This window comes from Buteo buteo, unplaced genomic scaffold (genome assembly GCF_964188355.1).
Source record: "Buteo buteo unplaced genomic scaffold, bButBut1.hap1.1 HAP1_SCAFFOLD_96, whole genome shotgun sequence".
Lineage (NCBI taxonomy): Eukaryota > Metazoa > Chordata > Aves > Accipitriformes > Accipitridae > Buteo > Buteo buteo.
The window spans coordinates 205,464-225,489 of NW_027439260.1; the positions used below are offsets into that span (position 1 = coordinate 205,464).

The 20,026-nt window shown below is 44.7% G+C and overlaps 1 protein-coding gene across 1 annotated transcript in view; it reads right to left on the minus strand.

Moving 5' to 3' along the window:
* LOC142027943 (uncharacterized) overlaps window positions 1-20,026 on the minus strand; it is a 61,231-nt gene that overhangs the window by 19,070 nt on the left and 22,135 nt on the right. Inside the window, exons 5-9 of the mRNA XM_075022100.1 lie at window positions 12,964-13,098; window positions 12,187-12,318; window positions 11,842-11,959; window positions 11,539-11,684; window positions 10,472-10,563 (exon numbers count right to left, since the gene is read on the minus strand). Of these exons, the coding sequence (XP_074878201.1) occupies window positions 10,472-10,563; window positions 11,539-11,684; window positions 11,842-11,959; window positions 12,187-12,318; window positions 12,964-13,098 (623 nt within the window). The remainder of the gene's footprint in view (window positions 1-10,471; window positions 10,564-11,538; window positions 11,685-11,841; window positions 11,960-12,186; window positions 12,319-12,963; window positions 13,099-20,026) is intronic.

Genomic DNA, 20,026 nt, shown 5'->3' on the forward strand with positions numbered 1-20,026 from the left:
GGAGTTCCCAAACTATTGCAGATGAACCTTCCACATCTCCTTGGAGAGTCCATCCATTCCTGCTCCCTGAGATCCGGCTCCTGTTCAAGAGCCTGAAAGATATTACAAGATCTCATGTTTTTTTAAAACTCGAGAGTCTCAAACCATGACTGCAAACAAGCTCAAGGAAATGTGAAAATACCAGGAAATTCAAACAAAAAACATAGAGATATTTAGAAGAGAGTGGGAAGATACACACAAGTATTATGATGCACTAAAAAATGTCATCATAGTAGGAAAATGTTCTCCATCTGATAAGCTGAGTATCATTAATGCTATAAAAAGAAACAATGTACATTGCATATACCAGTACGCAGATCATCAGTATATCTGCAGATACTATATGATTGTAAAGAACCTAAGGATGGACATGTGTAATTGAGGTAATGCAAGGAATAAAGTTTCTCGTCTCCTGCAATGTGTCCTCATGAAGAATGCTACTGGGACGTATAAGCGTAGTTGAACAGGGGATTTGGCAGCAAACGTAACAAATCAGGCAGCACACAAACTGTGGCAGTCAGGCAGCCTGAAATTAGTCTAAAATCTGTAAAGATGTGGAATTTTTGAGAGTTGAAAAGCAAATTTGTGTCCCTGTATGGACACAAAGCAAAAAATGTCGTCCTTACTGTGAATTTTATAAGAAATGGCTTGCTGAAGAGCTCACAAAACAATATTGCTGAAGATAGGCAGTATGAGTTTTGTTTCAAAGACTTGGTTTCAGAGCAAAAGCTGGAATGGGAACTTTTTATAATTGCCATTTCTAAATCTTGCAAGGCAAGGAAGTAGTCATTTTCCCCATTAAATTGCACATTGCTAATCAACCCCTAGGGGGAATTCAAAGTTAAAGGAAGTGGTAAACAAGACAACAAAAACCAGAAACAATAATACCAAAGCAAAATGAATAGCTAACTCTGAAGTTAAACAGAAGAAAATTAAGATTAGACAAAATGCAATGGGGTAATCCCTTCCATTAGTGTTAAAGTGTCAGACTTAATTCAGCTTCTGATATCAATGGGTAATAGAAAGTGGGAATGCAAAACCATGCACGTGCTCATAATTTAGAGAGTGTTTCTGAAGTGATGACAAGGGAAATTCACAAAAATTGTGCTTCAAGAGTTAACAGGCTGCTTGAGTTGCTTCTAATCCAAATCTTGTTCTTCTCGTAACTGTGAAGCCCTTTTCTGCTCCTGTCTTCTGCCCTCAATGTCATGCAAAAGAACTTCATCCCTAGTATTATGTTAACATACATTTATGAATTTTAAATGCACTGTGGTTGTTCAAGTGGTCAGTCATCAAGTATGGGAAAATGAAATGATAGAACAGAAACATGCAAACTGCTGTAGCTGTGATGCTTTGTTAAGGTTCCTGAAATAAAAACGTTCCTGAGAACTTGACTTTGAAGTCCTTATCCATAAAGCTATTTTTCAGAAGTACTACCAGAAGTACTACTAGGATGAGCTGATCAAGTCAGACGAGGTCTTTTAAGGCATAATGAACTATATAGTATCTTCCTTGCAGCTGCGTCAGCTTCCATAGGAGTTAACAGGGGGTTATTTAAACAGGATGTAGACACAGGCTGGCAGAAATTTGGATTCCTTATCAGCTCTGTCACGTGCACTACTACTTACAGTCATCAAAAAAAACAAACAACAGTTTAGTAGAAGAAAAACATAGAAGGACAATTGGTTTGATATCAGGATATTGGCTGCAAATCAAAGTAGATGTGCTTAAGTACACAAGACCACTGTAGCTAAGAGGCACTTTTATTGTAAGCATCTCTTTACAGACACACATGACTTTCTGAAAAACTCTTTTAGCTGAAGTCTATCATTTTTTTTTCAGCAAAGAGATGATTTTTATTTTTTTTTTCAGATTTATGAAAACTGATTTGATACATGAGTTGTGAGCTTAAAATGAATACCTCATCAGATGAGATCTTTTTCAATTTTTTAAATCCAAACTGTGGGATAAATTACTATTCTGAGAATTTATAATTTTTTTAAAAATTGCTGTTGGCTTGTCAAAAATATGTTTTTCATACAGTGAAATATTTTCATTCAGATGCACCAGCAGCATATAGTAAGAGTTAGGGCGGAGCAAGTAAGGATCTTGGTTTTTTTGTTTGTGAGACTGCATATTAGGAATCTAGAAGAAGAAAACCAACCAGCTGGATAGAGAGGATAACTGGTAACATTTGTTTGCAATAAAGTTAAGTCTAAAATCCATTGGAAAAGCCCCCGCAGTGGTTTGTTTTAATCCCTTAGTAGAGAGAAAAAAATGGAAATCATGTAGAAAGGTAGGAAATCCTGCTTGAAAATTTGAAATCCAGCAGATGAATTCCTCCCCAAAGTAATAAATATGTTAAAAGTAAGTTAACTGAACAAGAAATTCTTTGAAGCTTTAAACTGAGCTTCTCCTGTCTCTCTGTTCTTCTTCAAAATTGTATTTGAAATTTTTCAGTTTACAGAGAGATTGTAATCATTGTCTCTGAAGACACAGCCTGAGGCTGGAGCTTTAGGCTAAGATTTTATTTTCTATATATTAGCATTCAGAATGTTGGGGAGAAGAAAAATACCATTTTCAAAGTGTACATTCAACGCCATGTATGCAATTCCTTTACTGTCCACTGGTTTGTATAGTGTTAATTTACTGGCAAGTGATCAATCAAAATCATAGTGCACAAAGAAGGATGGAATCTTTTTTACTCTCTTCTACCGGTGCTGGAATTAAGCACTTCAAAAACTTTGAAAACCTAGAAAAGCACTTTTACAGCTTTATTCAGTAGGGTGAACAAGTAAGTGTTACAGATATAAGCATATGTCATATCTACTGAGTAAAAACATTTTTTTTGTTTTTCCTGGTCCTGAGAGGAAAGATATTCTAAATATACTGCTCACTAGTGTTGCCTATTCCGTAAAGCTCACATACTTTGTTTTCCACTAATATTTTTAAATGACACAGAAGTTACTGCTCTTCAGTCATATCCCTGCATTCAATTACACAAGAACCTCATTCATTAGGTGGTTGAGAAAAGCTTTGTATTTTAGACTGTGAAATGATGGTAATTAAATGACAAGGATACAGGAGAAAGTTTATGTTTGTATCTCTACTCTCTACCTTCTTTGTAGAGCAAATAATTAAAATTTAGAGCCTAATTACATACAAATGAAAAAATCCGAAGCTTTCTGCACTCCAAATAGGAATGCACTGAAATATCAATAGCTCATTTTATATAGCTGAAGTATTAGCCACTACTTATAGAGCATTAAAATAAAACACTTCAAGCAGTTTGTGCTCTATTTGGCAGTCAAAAGATAGCTTTCTACATTGTTGATTAATAGGCTGGGATTCAACTATACAACTTGAAATATATTTCATTAGCAAAATATACAATGGTTTGTCTGTAACAAGAAAAGAAAATCAACAACAAATGCTGAACGGAAAAGCAAAATAAATATATTCTCTTTAATAAGATGTGGCAGGAAGAGGTAGGTCTACCACAAGTGTATAAAGCCCAAGAAGCTGGTTCTCTGCAACTTACTTGGTTCCAGACCCCTTTGCTTGTGTACTTTTCTCCTTCTCTTATCCTGTTTTATTCGCAAATAGTACTTTTTTTCTGTGAGCACTACTCCATCTGCGTAGGGCAAGTACATTCCATTACGTTGCTATCTCTGCTGAAAGGCTTTGTTCTTTTTTTTAATGTGTTTTGTAACATTCTGTTACCTAAATGGGCACTGACACGTTTTTGATAGTGAAGGGGACATTGCAGTGGAGTACATTTTTCATCAGATGAAGTGTAAACCAAGAAGAATGCCTTTCCAAATGAATTTTTTTACCTCATACAATTTGTAGGTTTTATGCAGAAATTACTCTGTAAAGCTTTGTGGCCAGTGCTGGATCTGGAGCCAGACCTGAGAATCGTAATAGTCCCCACTGACTCTAAAAGCTGTGAACTTCATTTAATACAAGTCATGGACAGTTTAGCACCTGGTGATATCTCTATCTTTTCTGCCCCACGTTGAATTCAAACTCATAACCTGGAAGTAAAGACCCTGTTGTCAAATGCCTGTACCCTATATTCAGTGACTCAGTGTGAAATTAGATGCTTTACTTAAATTTTTGTATGATGCATGTAAAACATTTATATGGAATGCTACATCTTCCAAATATGCCCTGAGGAGTCTAAGAATAATGAAGTATAAATTGCTTTTAGCTTGAAATACCAATAAGAAGAAAAATACAGATATAATAGAGATTTTAATAGTAACTAGAAACTGTGGTGATTAAAATTGACATGACCTGAATGTCTCTATAGAAATGTATTTAAATTCACAATATTTTGCACTGCTGTGCCAAGGAATTAAAAACAATCTACTAGAGAATGATCCAACTTTTGCAGCTCTTGAATACTAAGGATTATGTTTAAGAAAACTGTGGCAAATGGGATTCTGTATCAAATCTGCACCTGCACATATGCTATGGCATGATGCTTTAAAAGCTTTGGTAAAAGTATGGAAATTTGGCTTCATTCTCAATTGACACTAAGGCATGGTCATGTCTTGGAAGTGAGAAATATTTGGATGAGGTTAATAAATTCGTCCCTACTTAGAAACAGATTAAGATAAAATGGGAACATACTATAATAAGAATGGTGTTGTCACTAGCTTCATTTGATCCGAGGCAGTTAAATTACAGTGTGCCTTTCTTTATGAGGCAATTTTGCCAAGATAAATATTCTTAGTTTAGAATGAATTGTGCAGAAATTTGAATACATTGATCTTTGTTTTGAAATGAAATTACTGCTACTTCTAACAACAGAATCAAGTATCTTGTGCTTTCTTGTTAAAAACAAAGTAGAGTGTATGAGAATAATGTTAAAGCAAATTAATCGTGTCTGGTGGAGTAATTTTCCCTTTGAAGATGCTCTTTGTACACAATAGAAATGTTTCTCAAGACTGTCAGTTCTGTCAAAATTGTCAATGGAATTCGTGCAATCAGTAGTAATAGCCAAAACCCAGAAATTCCATTTTGCAAGAAATAGGGAGGTTTGGACATCTGAGTCCACTTCAGATCTGATAACATTCAAATGTTTTCATGGAAAAACAGCACAGTGTTTGAGAGACAGATTTACATCTTTGTAACATTTGATGTGGTGCCAGAATGAATCTTCCATATTTTTAATGAGTGCCCTAATAGCAACTGTTGGCTCAGTTGAAGAGAGTCAAGCTCAGTCTCTGTCCTCTTCTACGTCCTTCTAAGTTTTTGGAGGATTAAACTTCTTTTGTTTACCCAACTGTAAAAATATGGTGTATGGTTTTATGTCCTCTAATAGTGCATAAACTCAACCTCCATCATAAAAAAATCATGCAGGTTAATTGTCATGTTATGATGGTCACCAAAATTATTACTATTATTTCCCTGATCCATTGCCTTTTGGACAAACCATTGCCTAATCCAAGATTCAGCATTTTCTCTCTTCTCCTTTGTGGGCTGCAGGAATGCACTTAAACGTCAGGCTCCAGCTTCATATCACTATCCAGATCCTCATTTTTATAATTAAAAAAAAAAAAAAAAAGAAAAAAAGTTTTATCTCTTAGACATTTTCTAATCCAAGGCAAAAAATTACGTATTTATACCTATTTTCATAATATGATTCTGTCATAAGAAAAAATTCTTACTCAAATCTGACCCAAAGAAAAAGTTGTCATTTCCAAATAAAAGTATGCTTTTTCTTTTTTTCTCTTCCTCCTCTTTCCTGAAAATTTGGAGCCCTAAATGTGATAACCATATGAAAATTTCATAATCCAGTGGATTATGTATTTTTAATACAATTTTCTTACCAGAAGCTTTACCATTCAGTGATTATCACTTTCCATAATGTAACTTTCAGAACTGCGGCACTCTGGCTGTGTTCCAATTTATAAAATTGAAGTGGCCACAGTTCACTAGTTTTTCTATGTAGGAAAGAAAGTTGTTAGATGAAGATGTGATAAATGTTGCTAAGTAATGGATTACACTGTATAAACCAAACAATAGTTGTTTTATGGTAGTTATTAAAACGTTCTATAAGCCTGTGCCCAGAATCAAAGTTGAAATCATGAATATTTTAAATTTTGCTGTTAATTTTAAGAAATCCCTGCTTATTGCTAGAGTACGAGAAGTTTGCTGAAAATATTCTGAAAATAATAATAATATATGATAATATAAACCTACTTTAATCTTAATACCATGAAATAAATTTCTCAAATTATATCTATACTGGAAATGTGTGTTCACTGTAAATGCTACAGAAACATGTTTTTTTCTTCAGTTTTAAATTAGCATTTTCTTCTTCTAAGTAATAATTACAGGGGAGGGTTAATAGCTTTTCTTTTAAAGTATTTATATTATCCATATTTGTTGCTGTATTTCTTCCTTGCATGTTATGTTAGTTTCCCAGAAGAAATGTATTTTCTCTATTGTCCCATAATATTTGGAGGGGTTTGGGTAATTGTCATCATCTCCTGCAGATTCCTTTAGCTGTAGCTTGAAATTATTTTAAAGTTGTTCATAGTATTTTTCGCATGTTTTATTGCACTGTAGCCTTAGTATGTGAATAATAACATGTGAGTTAAGGCAAAGGACTGATGCAGCGTAAATAGCAAACCATCCAGAACAGTCCATGAGGAGTTGATTTTGCCAACATGATGCTGCTTGTTGTTTTTATTTAAAACAAAACAAAACAACCGCAAACCCAAACAAACCCCAAAGTATTCATATGTGTTAAATTTTATCACAGTAGCATGTTGGAGTACGTAGAATCTCTCCAAGTCAGACTTGCTTAAGGCCGTCCTCTGAATCGTAGTTTTAGCAGTATTCTGACGTGCAATACCGCACCTTCTGCTGTTTTGGGTGGTTTAATGCTGTGCAGTAGGAGATTAATTTCAGCTCTGAGGAGTGCTGAATCATAAAAAAATACAGGCGCATATGATCTTTGTCCTGGGTTCAGCTGGGATAGAGTTAATTTTCACAGGAACCTGGATGGGGCACAGCCAGGACAGCTAACCTGAACTAACCAAGGAGCTATTCCATACTATGTGATATCATGCCCAGTATACAAATGGGGAGTGGGCTGGGGTGGTGGCCCCCCCAAAATGGAACCTTGTGGGTTGAGATAAGGACAATTTACTGGGACAACACAAAAAGAAAAGTTACAACAACAACAACAGTACTGATAAAAAAATATACAAAAGGAGTGATGCACAGTGCAACTGCTCACCACTCAGAACCCGACACTCTGCCACTTCCCCCCCCGGAAAGCCCAGGGCACCCCCCCAGCGTATACCCCCCGGTGTATAGTGTTACGTTTTGGATTTAGTATGAGAATAATGTTGATAACACACTTATGTTGTTAGTTGTTGCTAAGTAGTGTTTAGACTGAGTCAAAGATTTTTCTCTTTCTCCTGGCCAGCCAGCAAGAAGGCTGGAGGGGGACAAGAAGTTGGGAGGGGACACAGCTGGGACTGCTGACCCCAACTGGCCGAGGGGGTATTCCCTACCACGTGACGTCATGCCCAGTATATAAACTGGGGGGAATTGGCTGGGGGTGGATCACAGCTCAGGAACTAACTGGGCATCAGTCAGCAAGTGGTGAGCGATGGCATTGTGCATCACTTGTTTTGTATATTCCAATCCTATTATTGTTATTATTATTACTATCATTATTAGTTTCTTCCTGTTATTTCTTTCCTGTTATTGCATTCTGTATTCTCTCTTTGATGTCTTTAGTGTGTAAAAATGATACCCTCTTGTAAATTAAGAATAGTCAAAATATGCCACTGTGTTCCCATTTGAGTCACAAGATAGATGTTTCAGTATCGTGTTTGGTTCAGGCTTACGTGATGCAGTCCTTTGTCTCCTGAGGGTGCTGAGATACAGTCAGCAGAAAAAAACCAACCCCTGTACCTTGACATGACAAAGTCCCCATCAGTGATTCTCCTATATAGCATACTGGTATGGAGTTATTTGGAAAGATGCAGGAATGTTAGTGGAGGTACCAGGGAGAAAATACATTGAATTTCTCCCTTTTCTTACTAATACAAATAAGCTTACATCCCTGGAAAATATGATGTCTTATATTTATTACCATCAAGTAGTGAAATAGTAGCATGATGCCTACCTTTCTAGACTTACATGTAATATCCTTGAGGAATTTGTAAATGCTTTGAGTAAAAAAAAATCTGAAACAGGAATATTGCCTCAGTCATGAGGGGTTTAAATTTGCAAGTTTGTTCTTAATGCAGTAAAAAGATAGACCAGAGAGAACATTTTGTACCCATTTGAGTCATCTGCTTGTCTAGCTTTTTGATTTGTTGTTGACACTCTCCTTTAGTTAGAGATAATTTCCAGGCGATTTAAAAGCCTCTTTTGAATATTCAAATATTTTGAGGATTTAAAGGGTGAAAGCCCTGGAGGGTAGAGGAGGCCGAGAAAGCTTCTTAGTATGAAAGGATCACCTCCTAAGGGCCACTGAGATGATGAAGAGACTGGAGCATCTCTCGTGTGAAGAAAGGCTGAGAGGGCTGGGACTGTTTAGCCCAGAGAAGAGAAGGCTCAGGGTGGAGCTTATCCATGTGTGTAAATACCTGAAAGGAGGGTGTAAAGAAGACAGAGCCAAACTCTTTCTGTTGGTGCCCAGTGATGGGGCAAGATGCACAAACTGAAACACAGGAGGTTCCCTCTGACCATTAGGAAACACTTTTTTTTACAGGGTGCCCAGAGAGGTTGTGGAGTCTCCCTCCCTGGAGATATTCAGAAAACATCTGGACATGGTCCTGGGCAAGCAGCTCTAGGTGGTCCTGCTTGAGCAGGGGGTTTGGACTAGGTGAGCTCCAGAGGTGCCTTCCAACCTCAACTATTCTCTGTGATTCAGTGCTTTAGTTTTACTCATAAAGCCTCTGAACACATCCCTGATGCCTGCCAGGAAGGATTCTGGGACGATGGATGATCCCAAACTCCTCCACTAGGATTCATCACAAAACAAAATCTACCTATTCCAGAATATCATACGGCAGACACAGTCATAAGAATAAAAAATATAATTTTGTTGTGGACATCAACTGCAGGATCCCAGGAGGCCCAGTGGCTCAGCCAGGAAATCCAATCAGTAACAGAATATCAGCACCTACAATGATAGAGTCAGAAAGCACTGACAAAACCATAAAGGCAAGAATAGGCATGATTTTGCTCCCCTTTCTTCAGGAAATACAGTTGTGAAGGAATTGTTTATAGCCCAGAGGAGAGAACTAGCACTGGCATTGACTATGAGATTGCTTTGGCGCCTTACCAACGTGGGTAATAGCCTGTTTAGAGACCTGTAAGTTTACAGAGGTTTACAGAGCCCCTTTGCTACGCAACAGGGCTCGACAGGGAGCCCCTGGATAGCTACGATATAGTTATTTCCAAACTCTGCACAGCATCATCCCTCCTTGTCCCTTCCAAGCAACCCAAGTTTGCAGGCAAAACACGCTCCCTTGGGCAGAGCAACATAGCTGCCTGGTATTGTGTTGCTTCCAGGACTTCAGTCACTCTTTCTGCAAAACACCATGCTGAGCTGTCTGGTTTTACCAGTTTGCACCTAAGACATCCCAGACGGCTTTGCTATCTAGTGGGCTGTGCATGGAAAAAAATGTGAAGGCACCAGACTAGAGCCCTTCTGTATAGTGACCAGATGTATTTGTCTTCTCTTTTTTGAATTTTTTTTCCCTTCTAACTTACCTCAGGTGAAATTTGGCCTTTTAAAAAAGTGCCAATATCTTAGAGTCTAAAGTGACTTGGAACAAATCCTTGCTGTGTATTTGGGATTCAGATAATACAAGGCAGTGTGAGGATTGCCAACTGACACAGACAAAAAAGTGAGACTTCATTTGCGTCTTTATTTAGGTAGCAGGTTAAATAGCTCAGAATTGGGACTTTCATGACCTTGCCAGGGTGTGCGCTTACCCTTGAGCAAACAGAACTTCAATAAATACAAAACAAAACCTGCAAAATTGGGAACGGCATTCTCCTCCTGACATACTTTTTTTCCAGAAGGCAGGTGCATCCTTCCTTTCTGGGGCCATCTTTGTGTATCATAGAAATAGTTCATATACTTAGACCAGTCTTCAGAGTTTTGAAAGATGGACAGAAGGGTCAAACAAACACCTAGGATTCTTGACCTTCCTGGATTTTTTCAGTTGTTGATAACCAAAAGCTCTTTTTCTCTCCTCCTCCTTTTCTCTTCTGGTATGCTTTCACTCTCCTCTCCACAGGCCTGTTTTCTCTTTCTGTTTCTTCGGTTTTCATTTTCCTTGGAAGACCCTGCAAGCCTTTATATTCCACAGTGCAATTAGATAGGTAAAGCCACGATCCACTGGAGTCAGTTCTTACTTTAACCAAAGAAAGCTCATTTTACCTTTCTTCCTCTGAAACACTTTTCAGTTCTTCTGGACATACCAGGAATTCTGCTGTGCTCTCTGGGGTTATTGGAGGCAAAGGTACAGGCACCTGAACCAGAAATGTTGAACTTAACAGGTAGCAAGACGCCTGGAGTAGTAAGGTACTTTTTTCCAAATTGCTAACTTAGCTCTTAAAATAAGATCCCTTTGGTTGGTTTGCATTATCCACATGTTGCACAGTCCCCTGTCCCAAAATAGACTTCATGAAGCTCTGATGAAGTAGGATCTTAGCCAAACTCCTCTGAAGTTGACAACTACACCCATGGCTGCTCAGCTGAGCAAATTCTAACAAACAGGATTGTCTCACAAAGTGCGATGGCAAACCTGCACGGCACTTAGCCTTAATTTTCACAGAGCTGCAGACTGACGACCTTGCTGTCCCTTTCAGAGTATTTTAGACTGTAGCAAGAATGACGTCCTTTCTTCAAAGCTTGCTTTCAAACACAGTTTTCACACGGGTGTATGACACAGTTAATTTGTGAGGGCCATTCAGCTGGGAGCCTGCAATCCCGCTCGGGGCTCACAGGGGCTGCAGCAGCCACCGCACATTCGAGCCCTGGCATCCTGATGTGCAGAAGGAGCTGACGGGCTGCTCCTTGCAGGTTGGGGCACCACAGACTGAGTGGCCTCTGAGGGTAGGATAGAGCTCAGAGAAATGCTGGGAAAGGAGAGCAAGAAAAGGCTTGCCAATTTCTTTCTGCTGGGGTTTCTTCTGCCCTCCCGAGATGTAGTTCTGCTGCTATTCATTTGGCAGCAATACCAACTTCTGAGGTGGGAGCCTTTTCTTTTGAAATCTGCCTTTTTGTATTTGTCTTCTAGTAGGTATTTAGTTTGATTAAGTACATGCCTAATGCAGATTTGAAACAACCTTTCTGGTTTTTCTTATGTATCGTTCTAGAGTGAAAAAAACGCCCACCACCACCCAAGGGATCTAATGCCTGGAAGAGGCACAGCAGCTGCTTGGACCTGTCAGAAACTACTCTCATACATGAGAAACGTCACAGCGTTTGTCGACCTGACATACCTCTCCTGTTTCCGATTCCACTGCCATATCTACACCTGCTTCTTTGGGGAGGACAAGCAGAGACGGTGGTGTGTCCAGGAAGGCTTTTGACTGGTCCTCTGCGTCTGCTTCACCTGCAGGGCCACTTTGCTCTTCCAAATGCAGGTCTAGAAAGGAAAAGCACGTGCAGCAAAGTGACTCCTTGGAAGTAAAGCACACCTAAAGCAAAACCCACCCAAAGCCCTACACCAGCTGTCTTCTTGACATTGAGGTTTCTGGTACCCCAAGCCCCAGCCTGGGACAGCCCTCAGTTCCTCCTCATACCTGTGGCTCTGTCCATGGGGGCTGCCGACTCCCCGGCTGATGGACAGGAGCGGCCAGCCATCTCCTCCACAAAGATGTCACCGCAGTTTTCAATGAGAAACGCCACCAGCACGTTCACCTGCACACATCAAACCCTCAGTCTCAACCCAGGTGCCTGAAAATGTATCACACAGCCTTTCCCACTCCCGACCCTTGCCTCTGCGCAGGAGGCTGTGGTTGTGGGGCTGCTCTTGCAGGCAGCCACCCCACCAGCATTCGCTCAAGAGAGGAGGCAGCCAGGGACCTCTGAGCAGCCAAGCTCGGATGGGCCGGCAAGGCTGCAGCCGGCTGCTCAGTACAGCGCACCTTCTCAGTCACCGCCAGCATGGCCTCGAGGGGGAGCACGTCCTCGTTAGGTGGGCTCAGCAGATTTGGCCCAAGGCAGATGGCCAGGTTGCTGGCGGTCATTCTGCTGCTGGAGGCGTTGTGGCCGATGTGCTGGAGGAGGGCCAGCAGCCGCTTGAGGAGGAGGAGGTTGGCTCCAGGCAACTTCTCGGCCACCCTGAGGGAACAGGAACTCAACGTTAATAGAGCAGATGTTGCCCACAGCCATCCCCGAAGCTTGCCCAAGGCAGGTGGGAGCCAGTGGGTGAGTTGCACAGATTTCCAGGTGCTCTCAGCCAGCGGTCAGTGCTCCTGTGCCTCAGGAAGGAAGCACGGCGTTCCTTCCTAGATCCTGATTTCCCCCAAGCCCAGGCAAGGGAAGGCTCCCTGTCCATGCCCTTTCCCCCGAAATCTAAGCCCACCGCAGCAAAAGCAAGCTGTCAGAAGACACAGCTTTTTAAGGAGACCATCCCTTTCCAGGCAAGTCCCAGGCCTCTACCAGTCCCTCCTCAACAGGCAGGCTGCTGCCCACACTTACGCTTTCAGCTCTTCAACCTTCTCCTCCTTGCCGCTCTTCTGCATCGCCGCCATCCAGTCCTCGTAGAGGTCTGTCACGAGGAGCTTGGCGGGGATGCTTCGGAGGAAGTCCTGCAATGCCAGGGGCTCCAGGTGAGCCTCTGAACACTCCAGGCCAGGCAGGAGCTCTTCCAGCTGCAGGTCAGAAGCGCTCACCTTCAAGATGACGGCCAGCAGCAGCGCAGGCTGGCTGCCCAGGTCGACGTCGGCGCCGTGGTCCATGGCCTCTCGCAGCTCCCGAAATTCCGTTCCGCTGGCAGCTCTTCGGAATATCCCTTCCGTCGATGGTCCTTCCCGGTGCAGGACAGCCAGCAGCTCCTGCAGGAGGGGCAGGAGGACAGTTGCTTGGCTGAGAAGCTGCCTTCCAACAGCAGTGACCAAAGCGCTGCCCCACATCCTGCTCCTTGCCCCCCAAAGCATGGTCTGGGGGTGAAGAGCCCAATCCCCCATCCCCGGAGCTCCTGGGGACAGCCACGTCCCCTCTGGAGCAGCGGGAGGGAGGGCTGGGGACCCCCTGCCCAGGCTGGCTTACCTGGATGGGCCGGGGCAGGGAGCCGTCCTCCCCGCAGAGGGCTGCCAGGGGCTGTCCAAAAAGCGCCCTGCCACAGCCGGAGCCCGCCTGCCCTGGCGCCTGGGCAGCGGCCGGGGTCCTCCGCAGAGCAAAGGGCCAGGGCAGCCCCATCCTCCTCCTGCTCCTCCTGCTGTTTCCTCCTGCTGCAAAGGAAAACAGAGCAAGATCCCGTCAATGGAGACTGCCAGGCCGCTGCTCCCGGAGCCTGCCCTGCCTGCAGCGCGGTGCTGAGCAGTGAGGACGAGCAGGGAGCCAGCAGCTGGAACCGCGGCTCCAGCTCAGCGGCTCCATCTCGCAGGCTCCTGAGAGCCGGCGTGCCACCGGGACAGCCTGTCCCAGCCCTCGCCCTGCCCTCCTCCAAGCCGTGGGCAGCAGCAGAGGCTCCGTGTCCCCGCAGAACCACGTCCAGCGGCCGCTGCCCAGCGGGTGTCTGTGCTCGTCCAGGTGATGTCCTGCCTTGGGGTGCCGCACCTGCATGGCGACACTCAAGGGACAAGTGAGCACAGCTCAACCATTCGCAGGAGGTTGCCTTCCTTTCCAAAACTCACCTGGTGAGCGGCAAAGTCCGCCTCCCTTGTTCCCAGATGGGGCTGTCGGTGGCCCTTGCTTGGGATGATCCTGCAAAAATGAGATTGCGCTTAGAGAGCATCCCCGCAGCAGAAAGGGCCGCCGGCGAGCTGCCGCCCGGCACCAGCAGCCTGAGCGCAGCAGAGCTGGGACCCTGTGCCCTGTGGGGCTCTCTGCCCTGCATGGCAGGATTCCCCCCAGTGCCACCAGTGAGGATGTGCTGGCATTCCTGGTGGCTCCCCAACCCTCTCCACTCCCCGAGTGGCACCATGAGACCCTCCCCACAACCTCTCCCCACTTGCCGCACATGCCGGCACAGCCAGAGGTGGGCGAAAGGCAGCCGTTCTCACCTCTGCCTGGCCCTCGATCAGCCTCTCCAGGCTCCCGGCGCTGAATGTCCTCCACTGGGCAAGAGAGAAGGAGCGGAGGAAGGTGAGCAGCGATGCCTCTGCCGCTTGCTCGGCTGGAGGACCAGGGCTCGGGGACAGAGCCCAGATTGGGGAGACACTCACGGCGTGGCGGCGGCTCAGCTGCTTCTCCAGGGGTTTGAGGGAGGGGAGATGGGTCACCCGGGCTTGCTTTGCTCCTTCTGGTGTCCTGTGGACCGGGAAGGGACAGGGAGAGAGCTGGCTGAGCCCCGAGCTGCCCCTTCTCTCCTGTCAGGCAGCTCTCCCCGAGAGCTCCTGGCAGCTGCGAGGGCACCTCTCCCCAGCTGGGGAGCTGTGTTCTCCCATCAGGCTGCGCCTGGAGCATCCCCCTTTGGCTTACCCCAGCAGCGTGCCCACCCACAGCTCCTTCAGCGCCTGGGAGCTGCAGAAAGAGAGGAGAACCAGCGTCAGGCCCCGCTGCTTCAAAGCCCGTGGGCAGAGGCGTGTTTCTGTGTAGCCCTGCGCCGTGGGGAAGGACAGAGGGGCAGGACGAAGAAGCCCCGTGGGGCAGGACAGGGACTCTGCCCAAGCCCTGGCTCCCTGTGTCCTGCCAGAGCAGGACTTTTGCCCTTCTCTTCTGGGCACGGTTGGGAACCTCTCCCACCCAGCCACGGGATGTGGCACCACGACTCACCCAAAGGCGACAACGCATGAGCCGGTGGGCCAGACGAGGATGAGGATGTCCTCGTCGCCGCCTTCCTCCTCCTCTTTTTCCTCCCCTGCTGCCTCCTTTCTGCCGCTCAGCACCCACAGCTGGTCCAGGGCCAGGCGGAGCTGTGGGCGCAGGCTGGTGCCGCGTCTGCAGAGAGCAGAGAGGAGAGGCAGGCGGTGAGCTGGGGGTGTCCTCCTCGGGGTCCCCCCGGGCCGAGCCCTGTCCCCCACCTGCCCTTGGGACAGACATCGATGGGCGCATCCAGCACCAAGGGGCCGGGGCCTGGGGCTGGGGCCGGGGTGTCCCGGGGCTGGGGCCAGGGCCAGGGCTGGGGGAAAGGCAGCTGGGCTCTGAGGGTCTTACTGCAACTTGGCGATCACCAGTTCCTCCTGGAGGAGGAGAAGGCGTCTCTCGCTCCTCTTGCGGCCCCGGGTCAGCCGCACGTCCGCGCTCAGCACCGCCTCGGCGTCGGCGAGAGCCTCCCTGCAGAGCAGAGAGCGGCGGGCATGAGAAAGGCCGCTGCCACCGCGGGTCCCGGCCGTGCCCCCGAGGCACAGGGAGAGCTCACCTGGAGCCGCAGCAGCAGTTGGCCTGGCCCATCCTGCCCGGGAGAGGAGGACCCTCGCCGTGGACCGAGGACGCGGGCCAGTCGGCGACAGCGGGGATGGGAGGCGAGGTGCCGGTGCCGGTTCGGTGCCGCTCGGTCAGATCCTGCCTCCTCCCAGCGCTCCTGCGTGCCAGCACAGCTCCGTGCTGCTGTCTCTGGCGGCCGTGGGCTCCAACTGACCAACATTCCGAGCCCAGCGACCAACATTCTGAGCCCAACGACCAACATTCTAAGCCCAACGACCAACATTCTAAGCCCAACGGAAAGTGGGAGGGGCACTGGGGGGAGAGTTCTTTCCAATGTGGCCGTCTCTGCCTGGCACTGGGGAGCCCAGGGCTCGACAGAGCAGAGGGGAAGGGCTTGGGACTTCTGCGGTCTTTCTTGCTAGGACCTTCATGCCCCAGAACTGTGCATTTCCCTAAGCCACTGTGTCTTAGTCACAAGTGTGTGGCTATCCCTGGATTCCCCTTGCTTGTCTATGTAGCACCCTTCCCATTCCCGCCCTTCATGCACATCTCCCTGTGCCACTGCGATGAGGATTAGAATTGTGTGGGTTTTCTCTAGCCAAAGCAGTGGTCAAATTGGGGAGGCTCTCTCTTGGCATGGGACAGTGAGAAAGAAGATGACCATGCTGATAGGGTGCAGATACAGTTTCCAACTTGGTAACGGTAACTTGGTGTTTTGTGCTTTCTGCATTGCTCTGTGTGCCTCAACACTTCACACTGCAAGAGAAAGGGAATGTCATGGTCTGGACCCAGACACCAATATGGACCTCCTTCCCCACGAGAGGGAGAGTCTGTGCAGCATCACACTTTTGCTCTGCCCTCATTAAGACGAAAACCACTTTCACCCTAGACGATTCGTCCCTGAGAAAGACAGCTCTCAGACCATGCAACACTAGCTGGGACAAACATCCTCTCCTGGATAGTGGCATTAAGATAGGCTGTGTATTTTGAACCATCTGAAGGTCATTGAAGAATGGCCTTGTGAGAAGGTAATCTTGGTGAAGCTGTCGACGGGGCTTCTACGGACATGGGCTCACACACTAACAGACATAGCCATGTGCCACTTATTCTCTTGATCAGCTAAAATATATGATCCATTCGTGAATTGATCTCTTCCTGAATAAACCTCAAACTTCTAAAACAATGACCTAACCAGCTTGAAAAGGCCCCAGGACAGAAACTGAAGCCATAGTCTTAATGGTCACTTTCCTGAAGAGAGATACTGACTTTACAACCTCACTCTGGTTATAATCACAGGATTTATCTTTGCTGCTGCTGCTGCTTTCTCCTCTGAGGCTGGGATTTTGTTAGAGCTATTTTAGACCAGGTCCATGTGATGCAATGCTGACTCTGGTCAGGACTATTCCATGCTCCTGTCTAGAGGCTGCTGCTCACTGTTTGGAGGGAGGAAGGGAGCCTAAAACTTCCTATTTTATCACAAAACTGTCTTTTTATTGGTAGCCCAAAATATTATTGTTTTATGATCTTCTCCAAATAGAAAAATCCCTTACGTAAGTCATTTCACCTGCAGCTGGTACCACTTTCACAGCCCTCTCGATCCTCTTCTGTGAGTGCATTACAGGTACAAGCACGTGGCCATCCCGTGGGGTAGCATGTGAGCAGACAACAGAGGGCTGAAGTCTTTGAAGTGGTTTGTTGGCAGGCAAAACAAGCAGGAGAGGCTTTCCAAGCGCTCATGGTGCTGCAGTCAGAAAAGCGTGTCAAGAAAATGTGTGGAGATGAGCTGCACGGTGAGCGTGGGGCTGCCTGTTCCCGTCATACCCAGAAAAGTTACTGTAATTTGTGGTTCTCCTATTCTGGGCCAGTGGGATGAAGCTGGGGTATAACCTTGAGAACTTAACTGGTCGGGAACACAGAGGAAGCAGTCAAGCACAGAATCTGAGAGAAGTGTAGTCCTGAGCATGTCCTTTATCAAGGTGCCTTGAAGACATTCTCATAGTACAGCACACAAAAAAAGAATTGGGCAGCACGTGGAAGAAGACTCAGAAGAATGCCAATACTACTGCAACTTACCATAAGAAAAGTTGCAATTTCAGCATTTCTTTCTGTTCTCTGTTCATTCTAGCACTGTTCAAGACAATCTGGAATGTCCAAGAAGTGACTGTGTCTGGTCCCGCAGTTAGATGAAATCTCCCAGCTGTAAAAACAGCTGCTGCTGCCTATTTATCACACAAAAACATGATTTCTTGATGGTAAGTCTAGTTCCATGTTGCTCTTTGCCAATGTCAGCAGATGTTGATGTTAATATATACAGCATCAGGAGCAACAGAAGGAATCACTGTGGCAGCTGTATTTTTTCCTCTGCAATGAAGGGCATTCCTGCCTTTTATTTGGACTTTGTCTTCAGAAGTAGAAGCAATGCACTACAGTGTACAGGTTAACATCACTTCAGTAGGCTTTTGTGAGTAAATAACAGTCCCATAAGCTCTAACGACATGAGAAATGTGGGATGTGAACTAAATACGATAAACTACTGAGTACAGGTTTTTTTTGGTAAAGTACTTACACATCCATGAAGGAAAAAAACAAAATGAAAACACAATGTTTTGGGATACAATTGACATTTTCCAGCAGGAAAAATTCACTGTGTGCAGCAGAGTTCCTGCTAGTATAGCAACAGTGCACACTGCGGTTACTCTTTGGACAGTTCATGCTAGCTCATCCTACAGAATGGCCGTCTTGCCAGGATGATTCTGACTAAGAAGTTTTACTGCCTGCATGCTCTGTTAAGTTAGCCCATATTTGGGGTTTTTTGTTTGTTTTGGTTTTTTTTCTTGATGTTTGCTTGTTGTTGTGTTGCATTACAAGTTACAGGAGCCTTACATTGAAGGGAAAGAAAAACGATGTTAATGTATGAAGCCCTTTTTGTTACTCTAGTGAGCACTTACTTATGCCACTAATCCCATGAAGTTGCTTGCATAATTATGCAGCCAAGTTAGAAGTTACCCACATGAGTCAATTTACTCATGAAGGTACATCATTGCTAAGGACGATGTTGTTGTTCCAAACAAGGCAATACATTTTGCTTTCTCTCTCAGCACCTGCTCCTCAATAAATAGAAGAGGGCTGATCTGGAGTGAGAATTGCAATACAAACACCCAACTACCTGGAGTTTTGTTCTGCAGAACTAATGTTAAAATCGGGACTCATTCTAATTGGGGTCTGTCAAACAAATAGAAAGATAAGCCTTGCTTTTGTAAGACAAACATGAAAGAGGTTGATTATCAGGCCCGATTTCCCTTAGATAGTTCACTGCATCCCAGGTTACATACATCTTTTCATTTAGAAGTCTGGAGGTGAAGTGAATGCTGCGTGTGCTTTTTTGTTTATTTATTTTTTGTTCTGTACAAAACAATCATCTCATGTGGAACCTTGCAGATGGCTTTGCAATAGATTGTAGTGGGTATATACCCCCTTACTCTAGTCTCACTTCTAGATTTCAAGTTAATTGTTCTTTTGTATTCAGAAGGAGAAAGCTTGTTCAAATACCAACTGCAACTGCCGGGAAACTGGCAGGCAGGCCTGTTGCTTTCTTTGGAGGAAAAAAAAGCAGCTAATTCTTGTATTCACAGGCAAAACATTCATAGCTTTTTAGTAGGTGATTTTTAAACTATAAAGACGTTAGAATTAGGTGAACACATCTTTGTTTTAATGTGCCTCACTCAACACTTTGTATTGTTATGTGTGAGGGATACATTTTTCATGGTCAAATTTCAGCTATGTTGCATGTAAATATAGCAGCATTTGTAAAAGCTGAGAAACACAGCATGTTCAAAGTTTCGTACAGATATGTGATGGTAACCTACCTTAATTGTCATTTTAATCAGTAAGTACATCCTCACGTATCATTCCTGAAGCAAGTGAAGTGAGGTGACAGTTAAATAACTCAGGCAATTAGACATGAAACACTGTGAAGTTTTCAGGTGGCTGCTTTTGTTTCATAAACCAAAATATCAGAAATCCATATACCCAGTCAACAAGATTTGATATAGCAGTTATTTACAGTTTATAAAGGGAAAATGGGGTTTATATGGAATATACACTTTAAGTGAATTCAAGGCAAAAAAAGTTTAAAAAAAATTAGCAGAGGAGCTATAGGTATGTTACCGATGGATAAACAGAAAGAACATACATAGGTTTTTTCCCTTCATTTCTGAAGGAAGAAAACAGCTACAGTGAAAAGAAGGATGCACCGAACTAACTTACAACCAAGGGAATGTGGAATAAAGCAGCAGGAAAAAAACGGCTTTGTGAGACAGGGGTAGCAATCATCTTAAACGCCTAAGCATTTGTATGTGTTCCCTACTTTTTGTGGGTAATCGCTCATAGTGTAATAGTGTGTGTTCAAAATTCTATTCATCTTGTACTTGCATTTCACATTTTAAAAATTCGTAA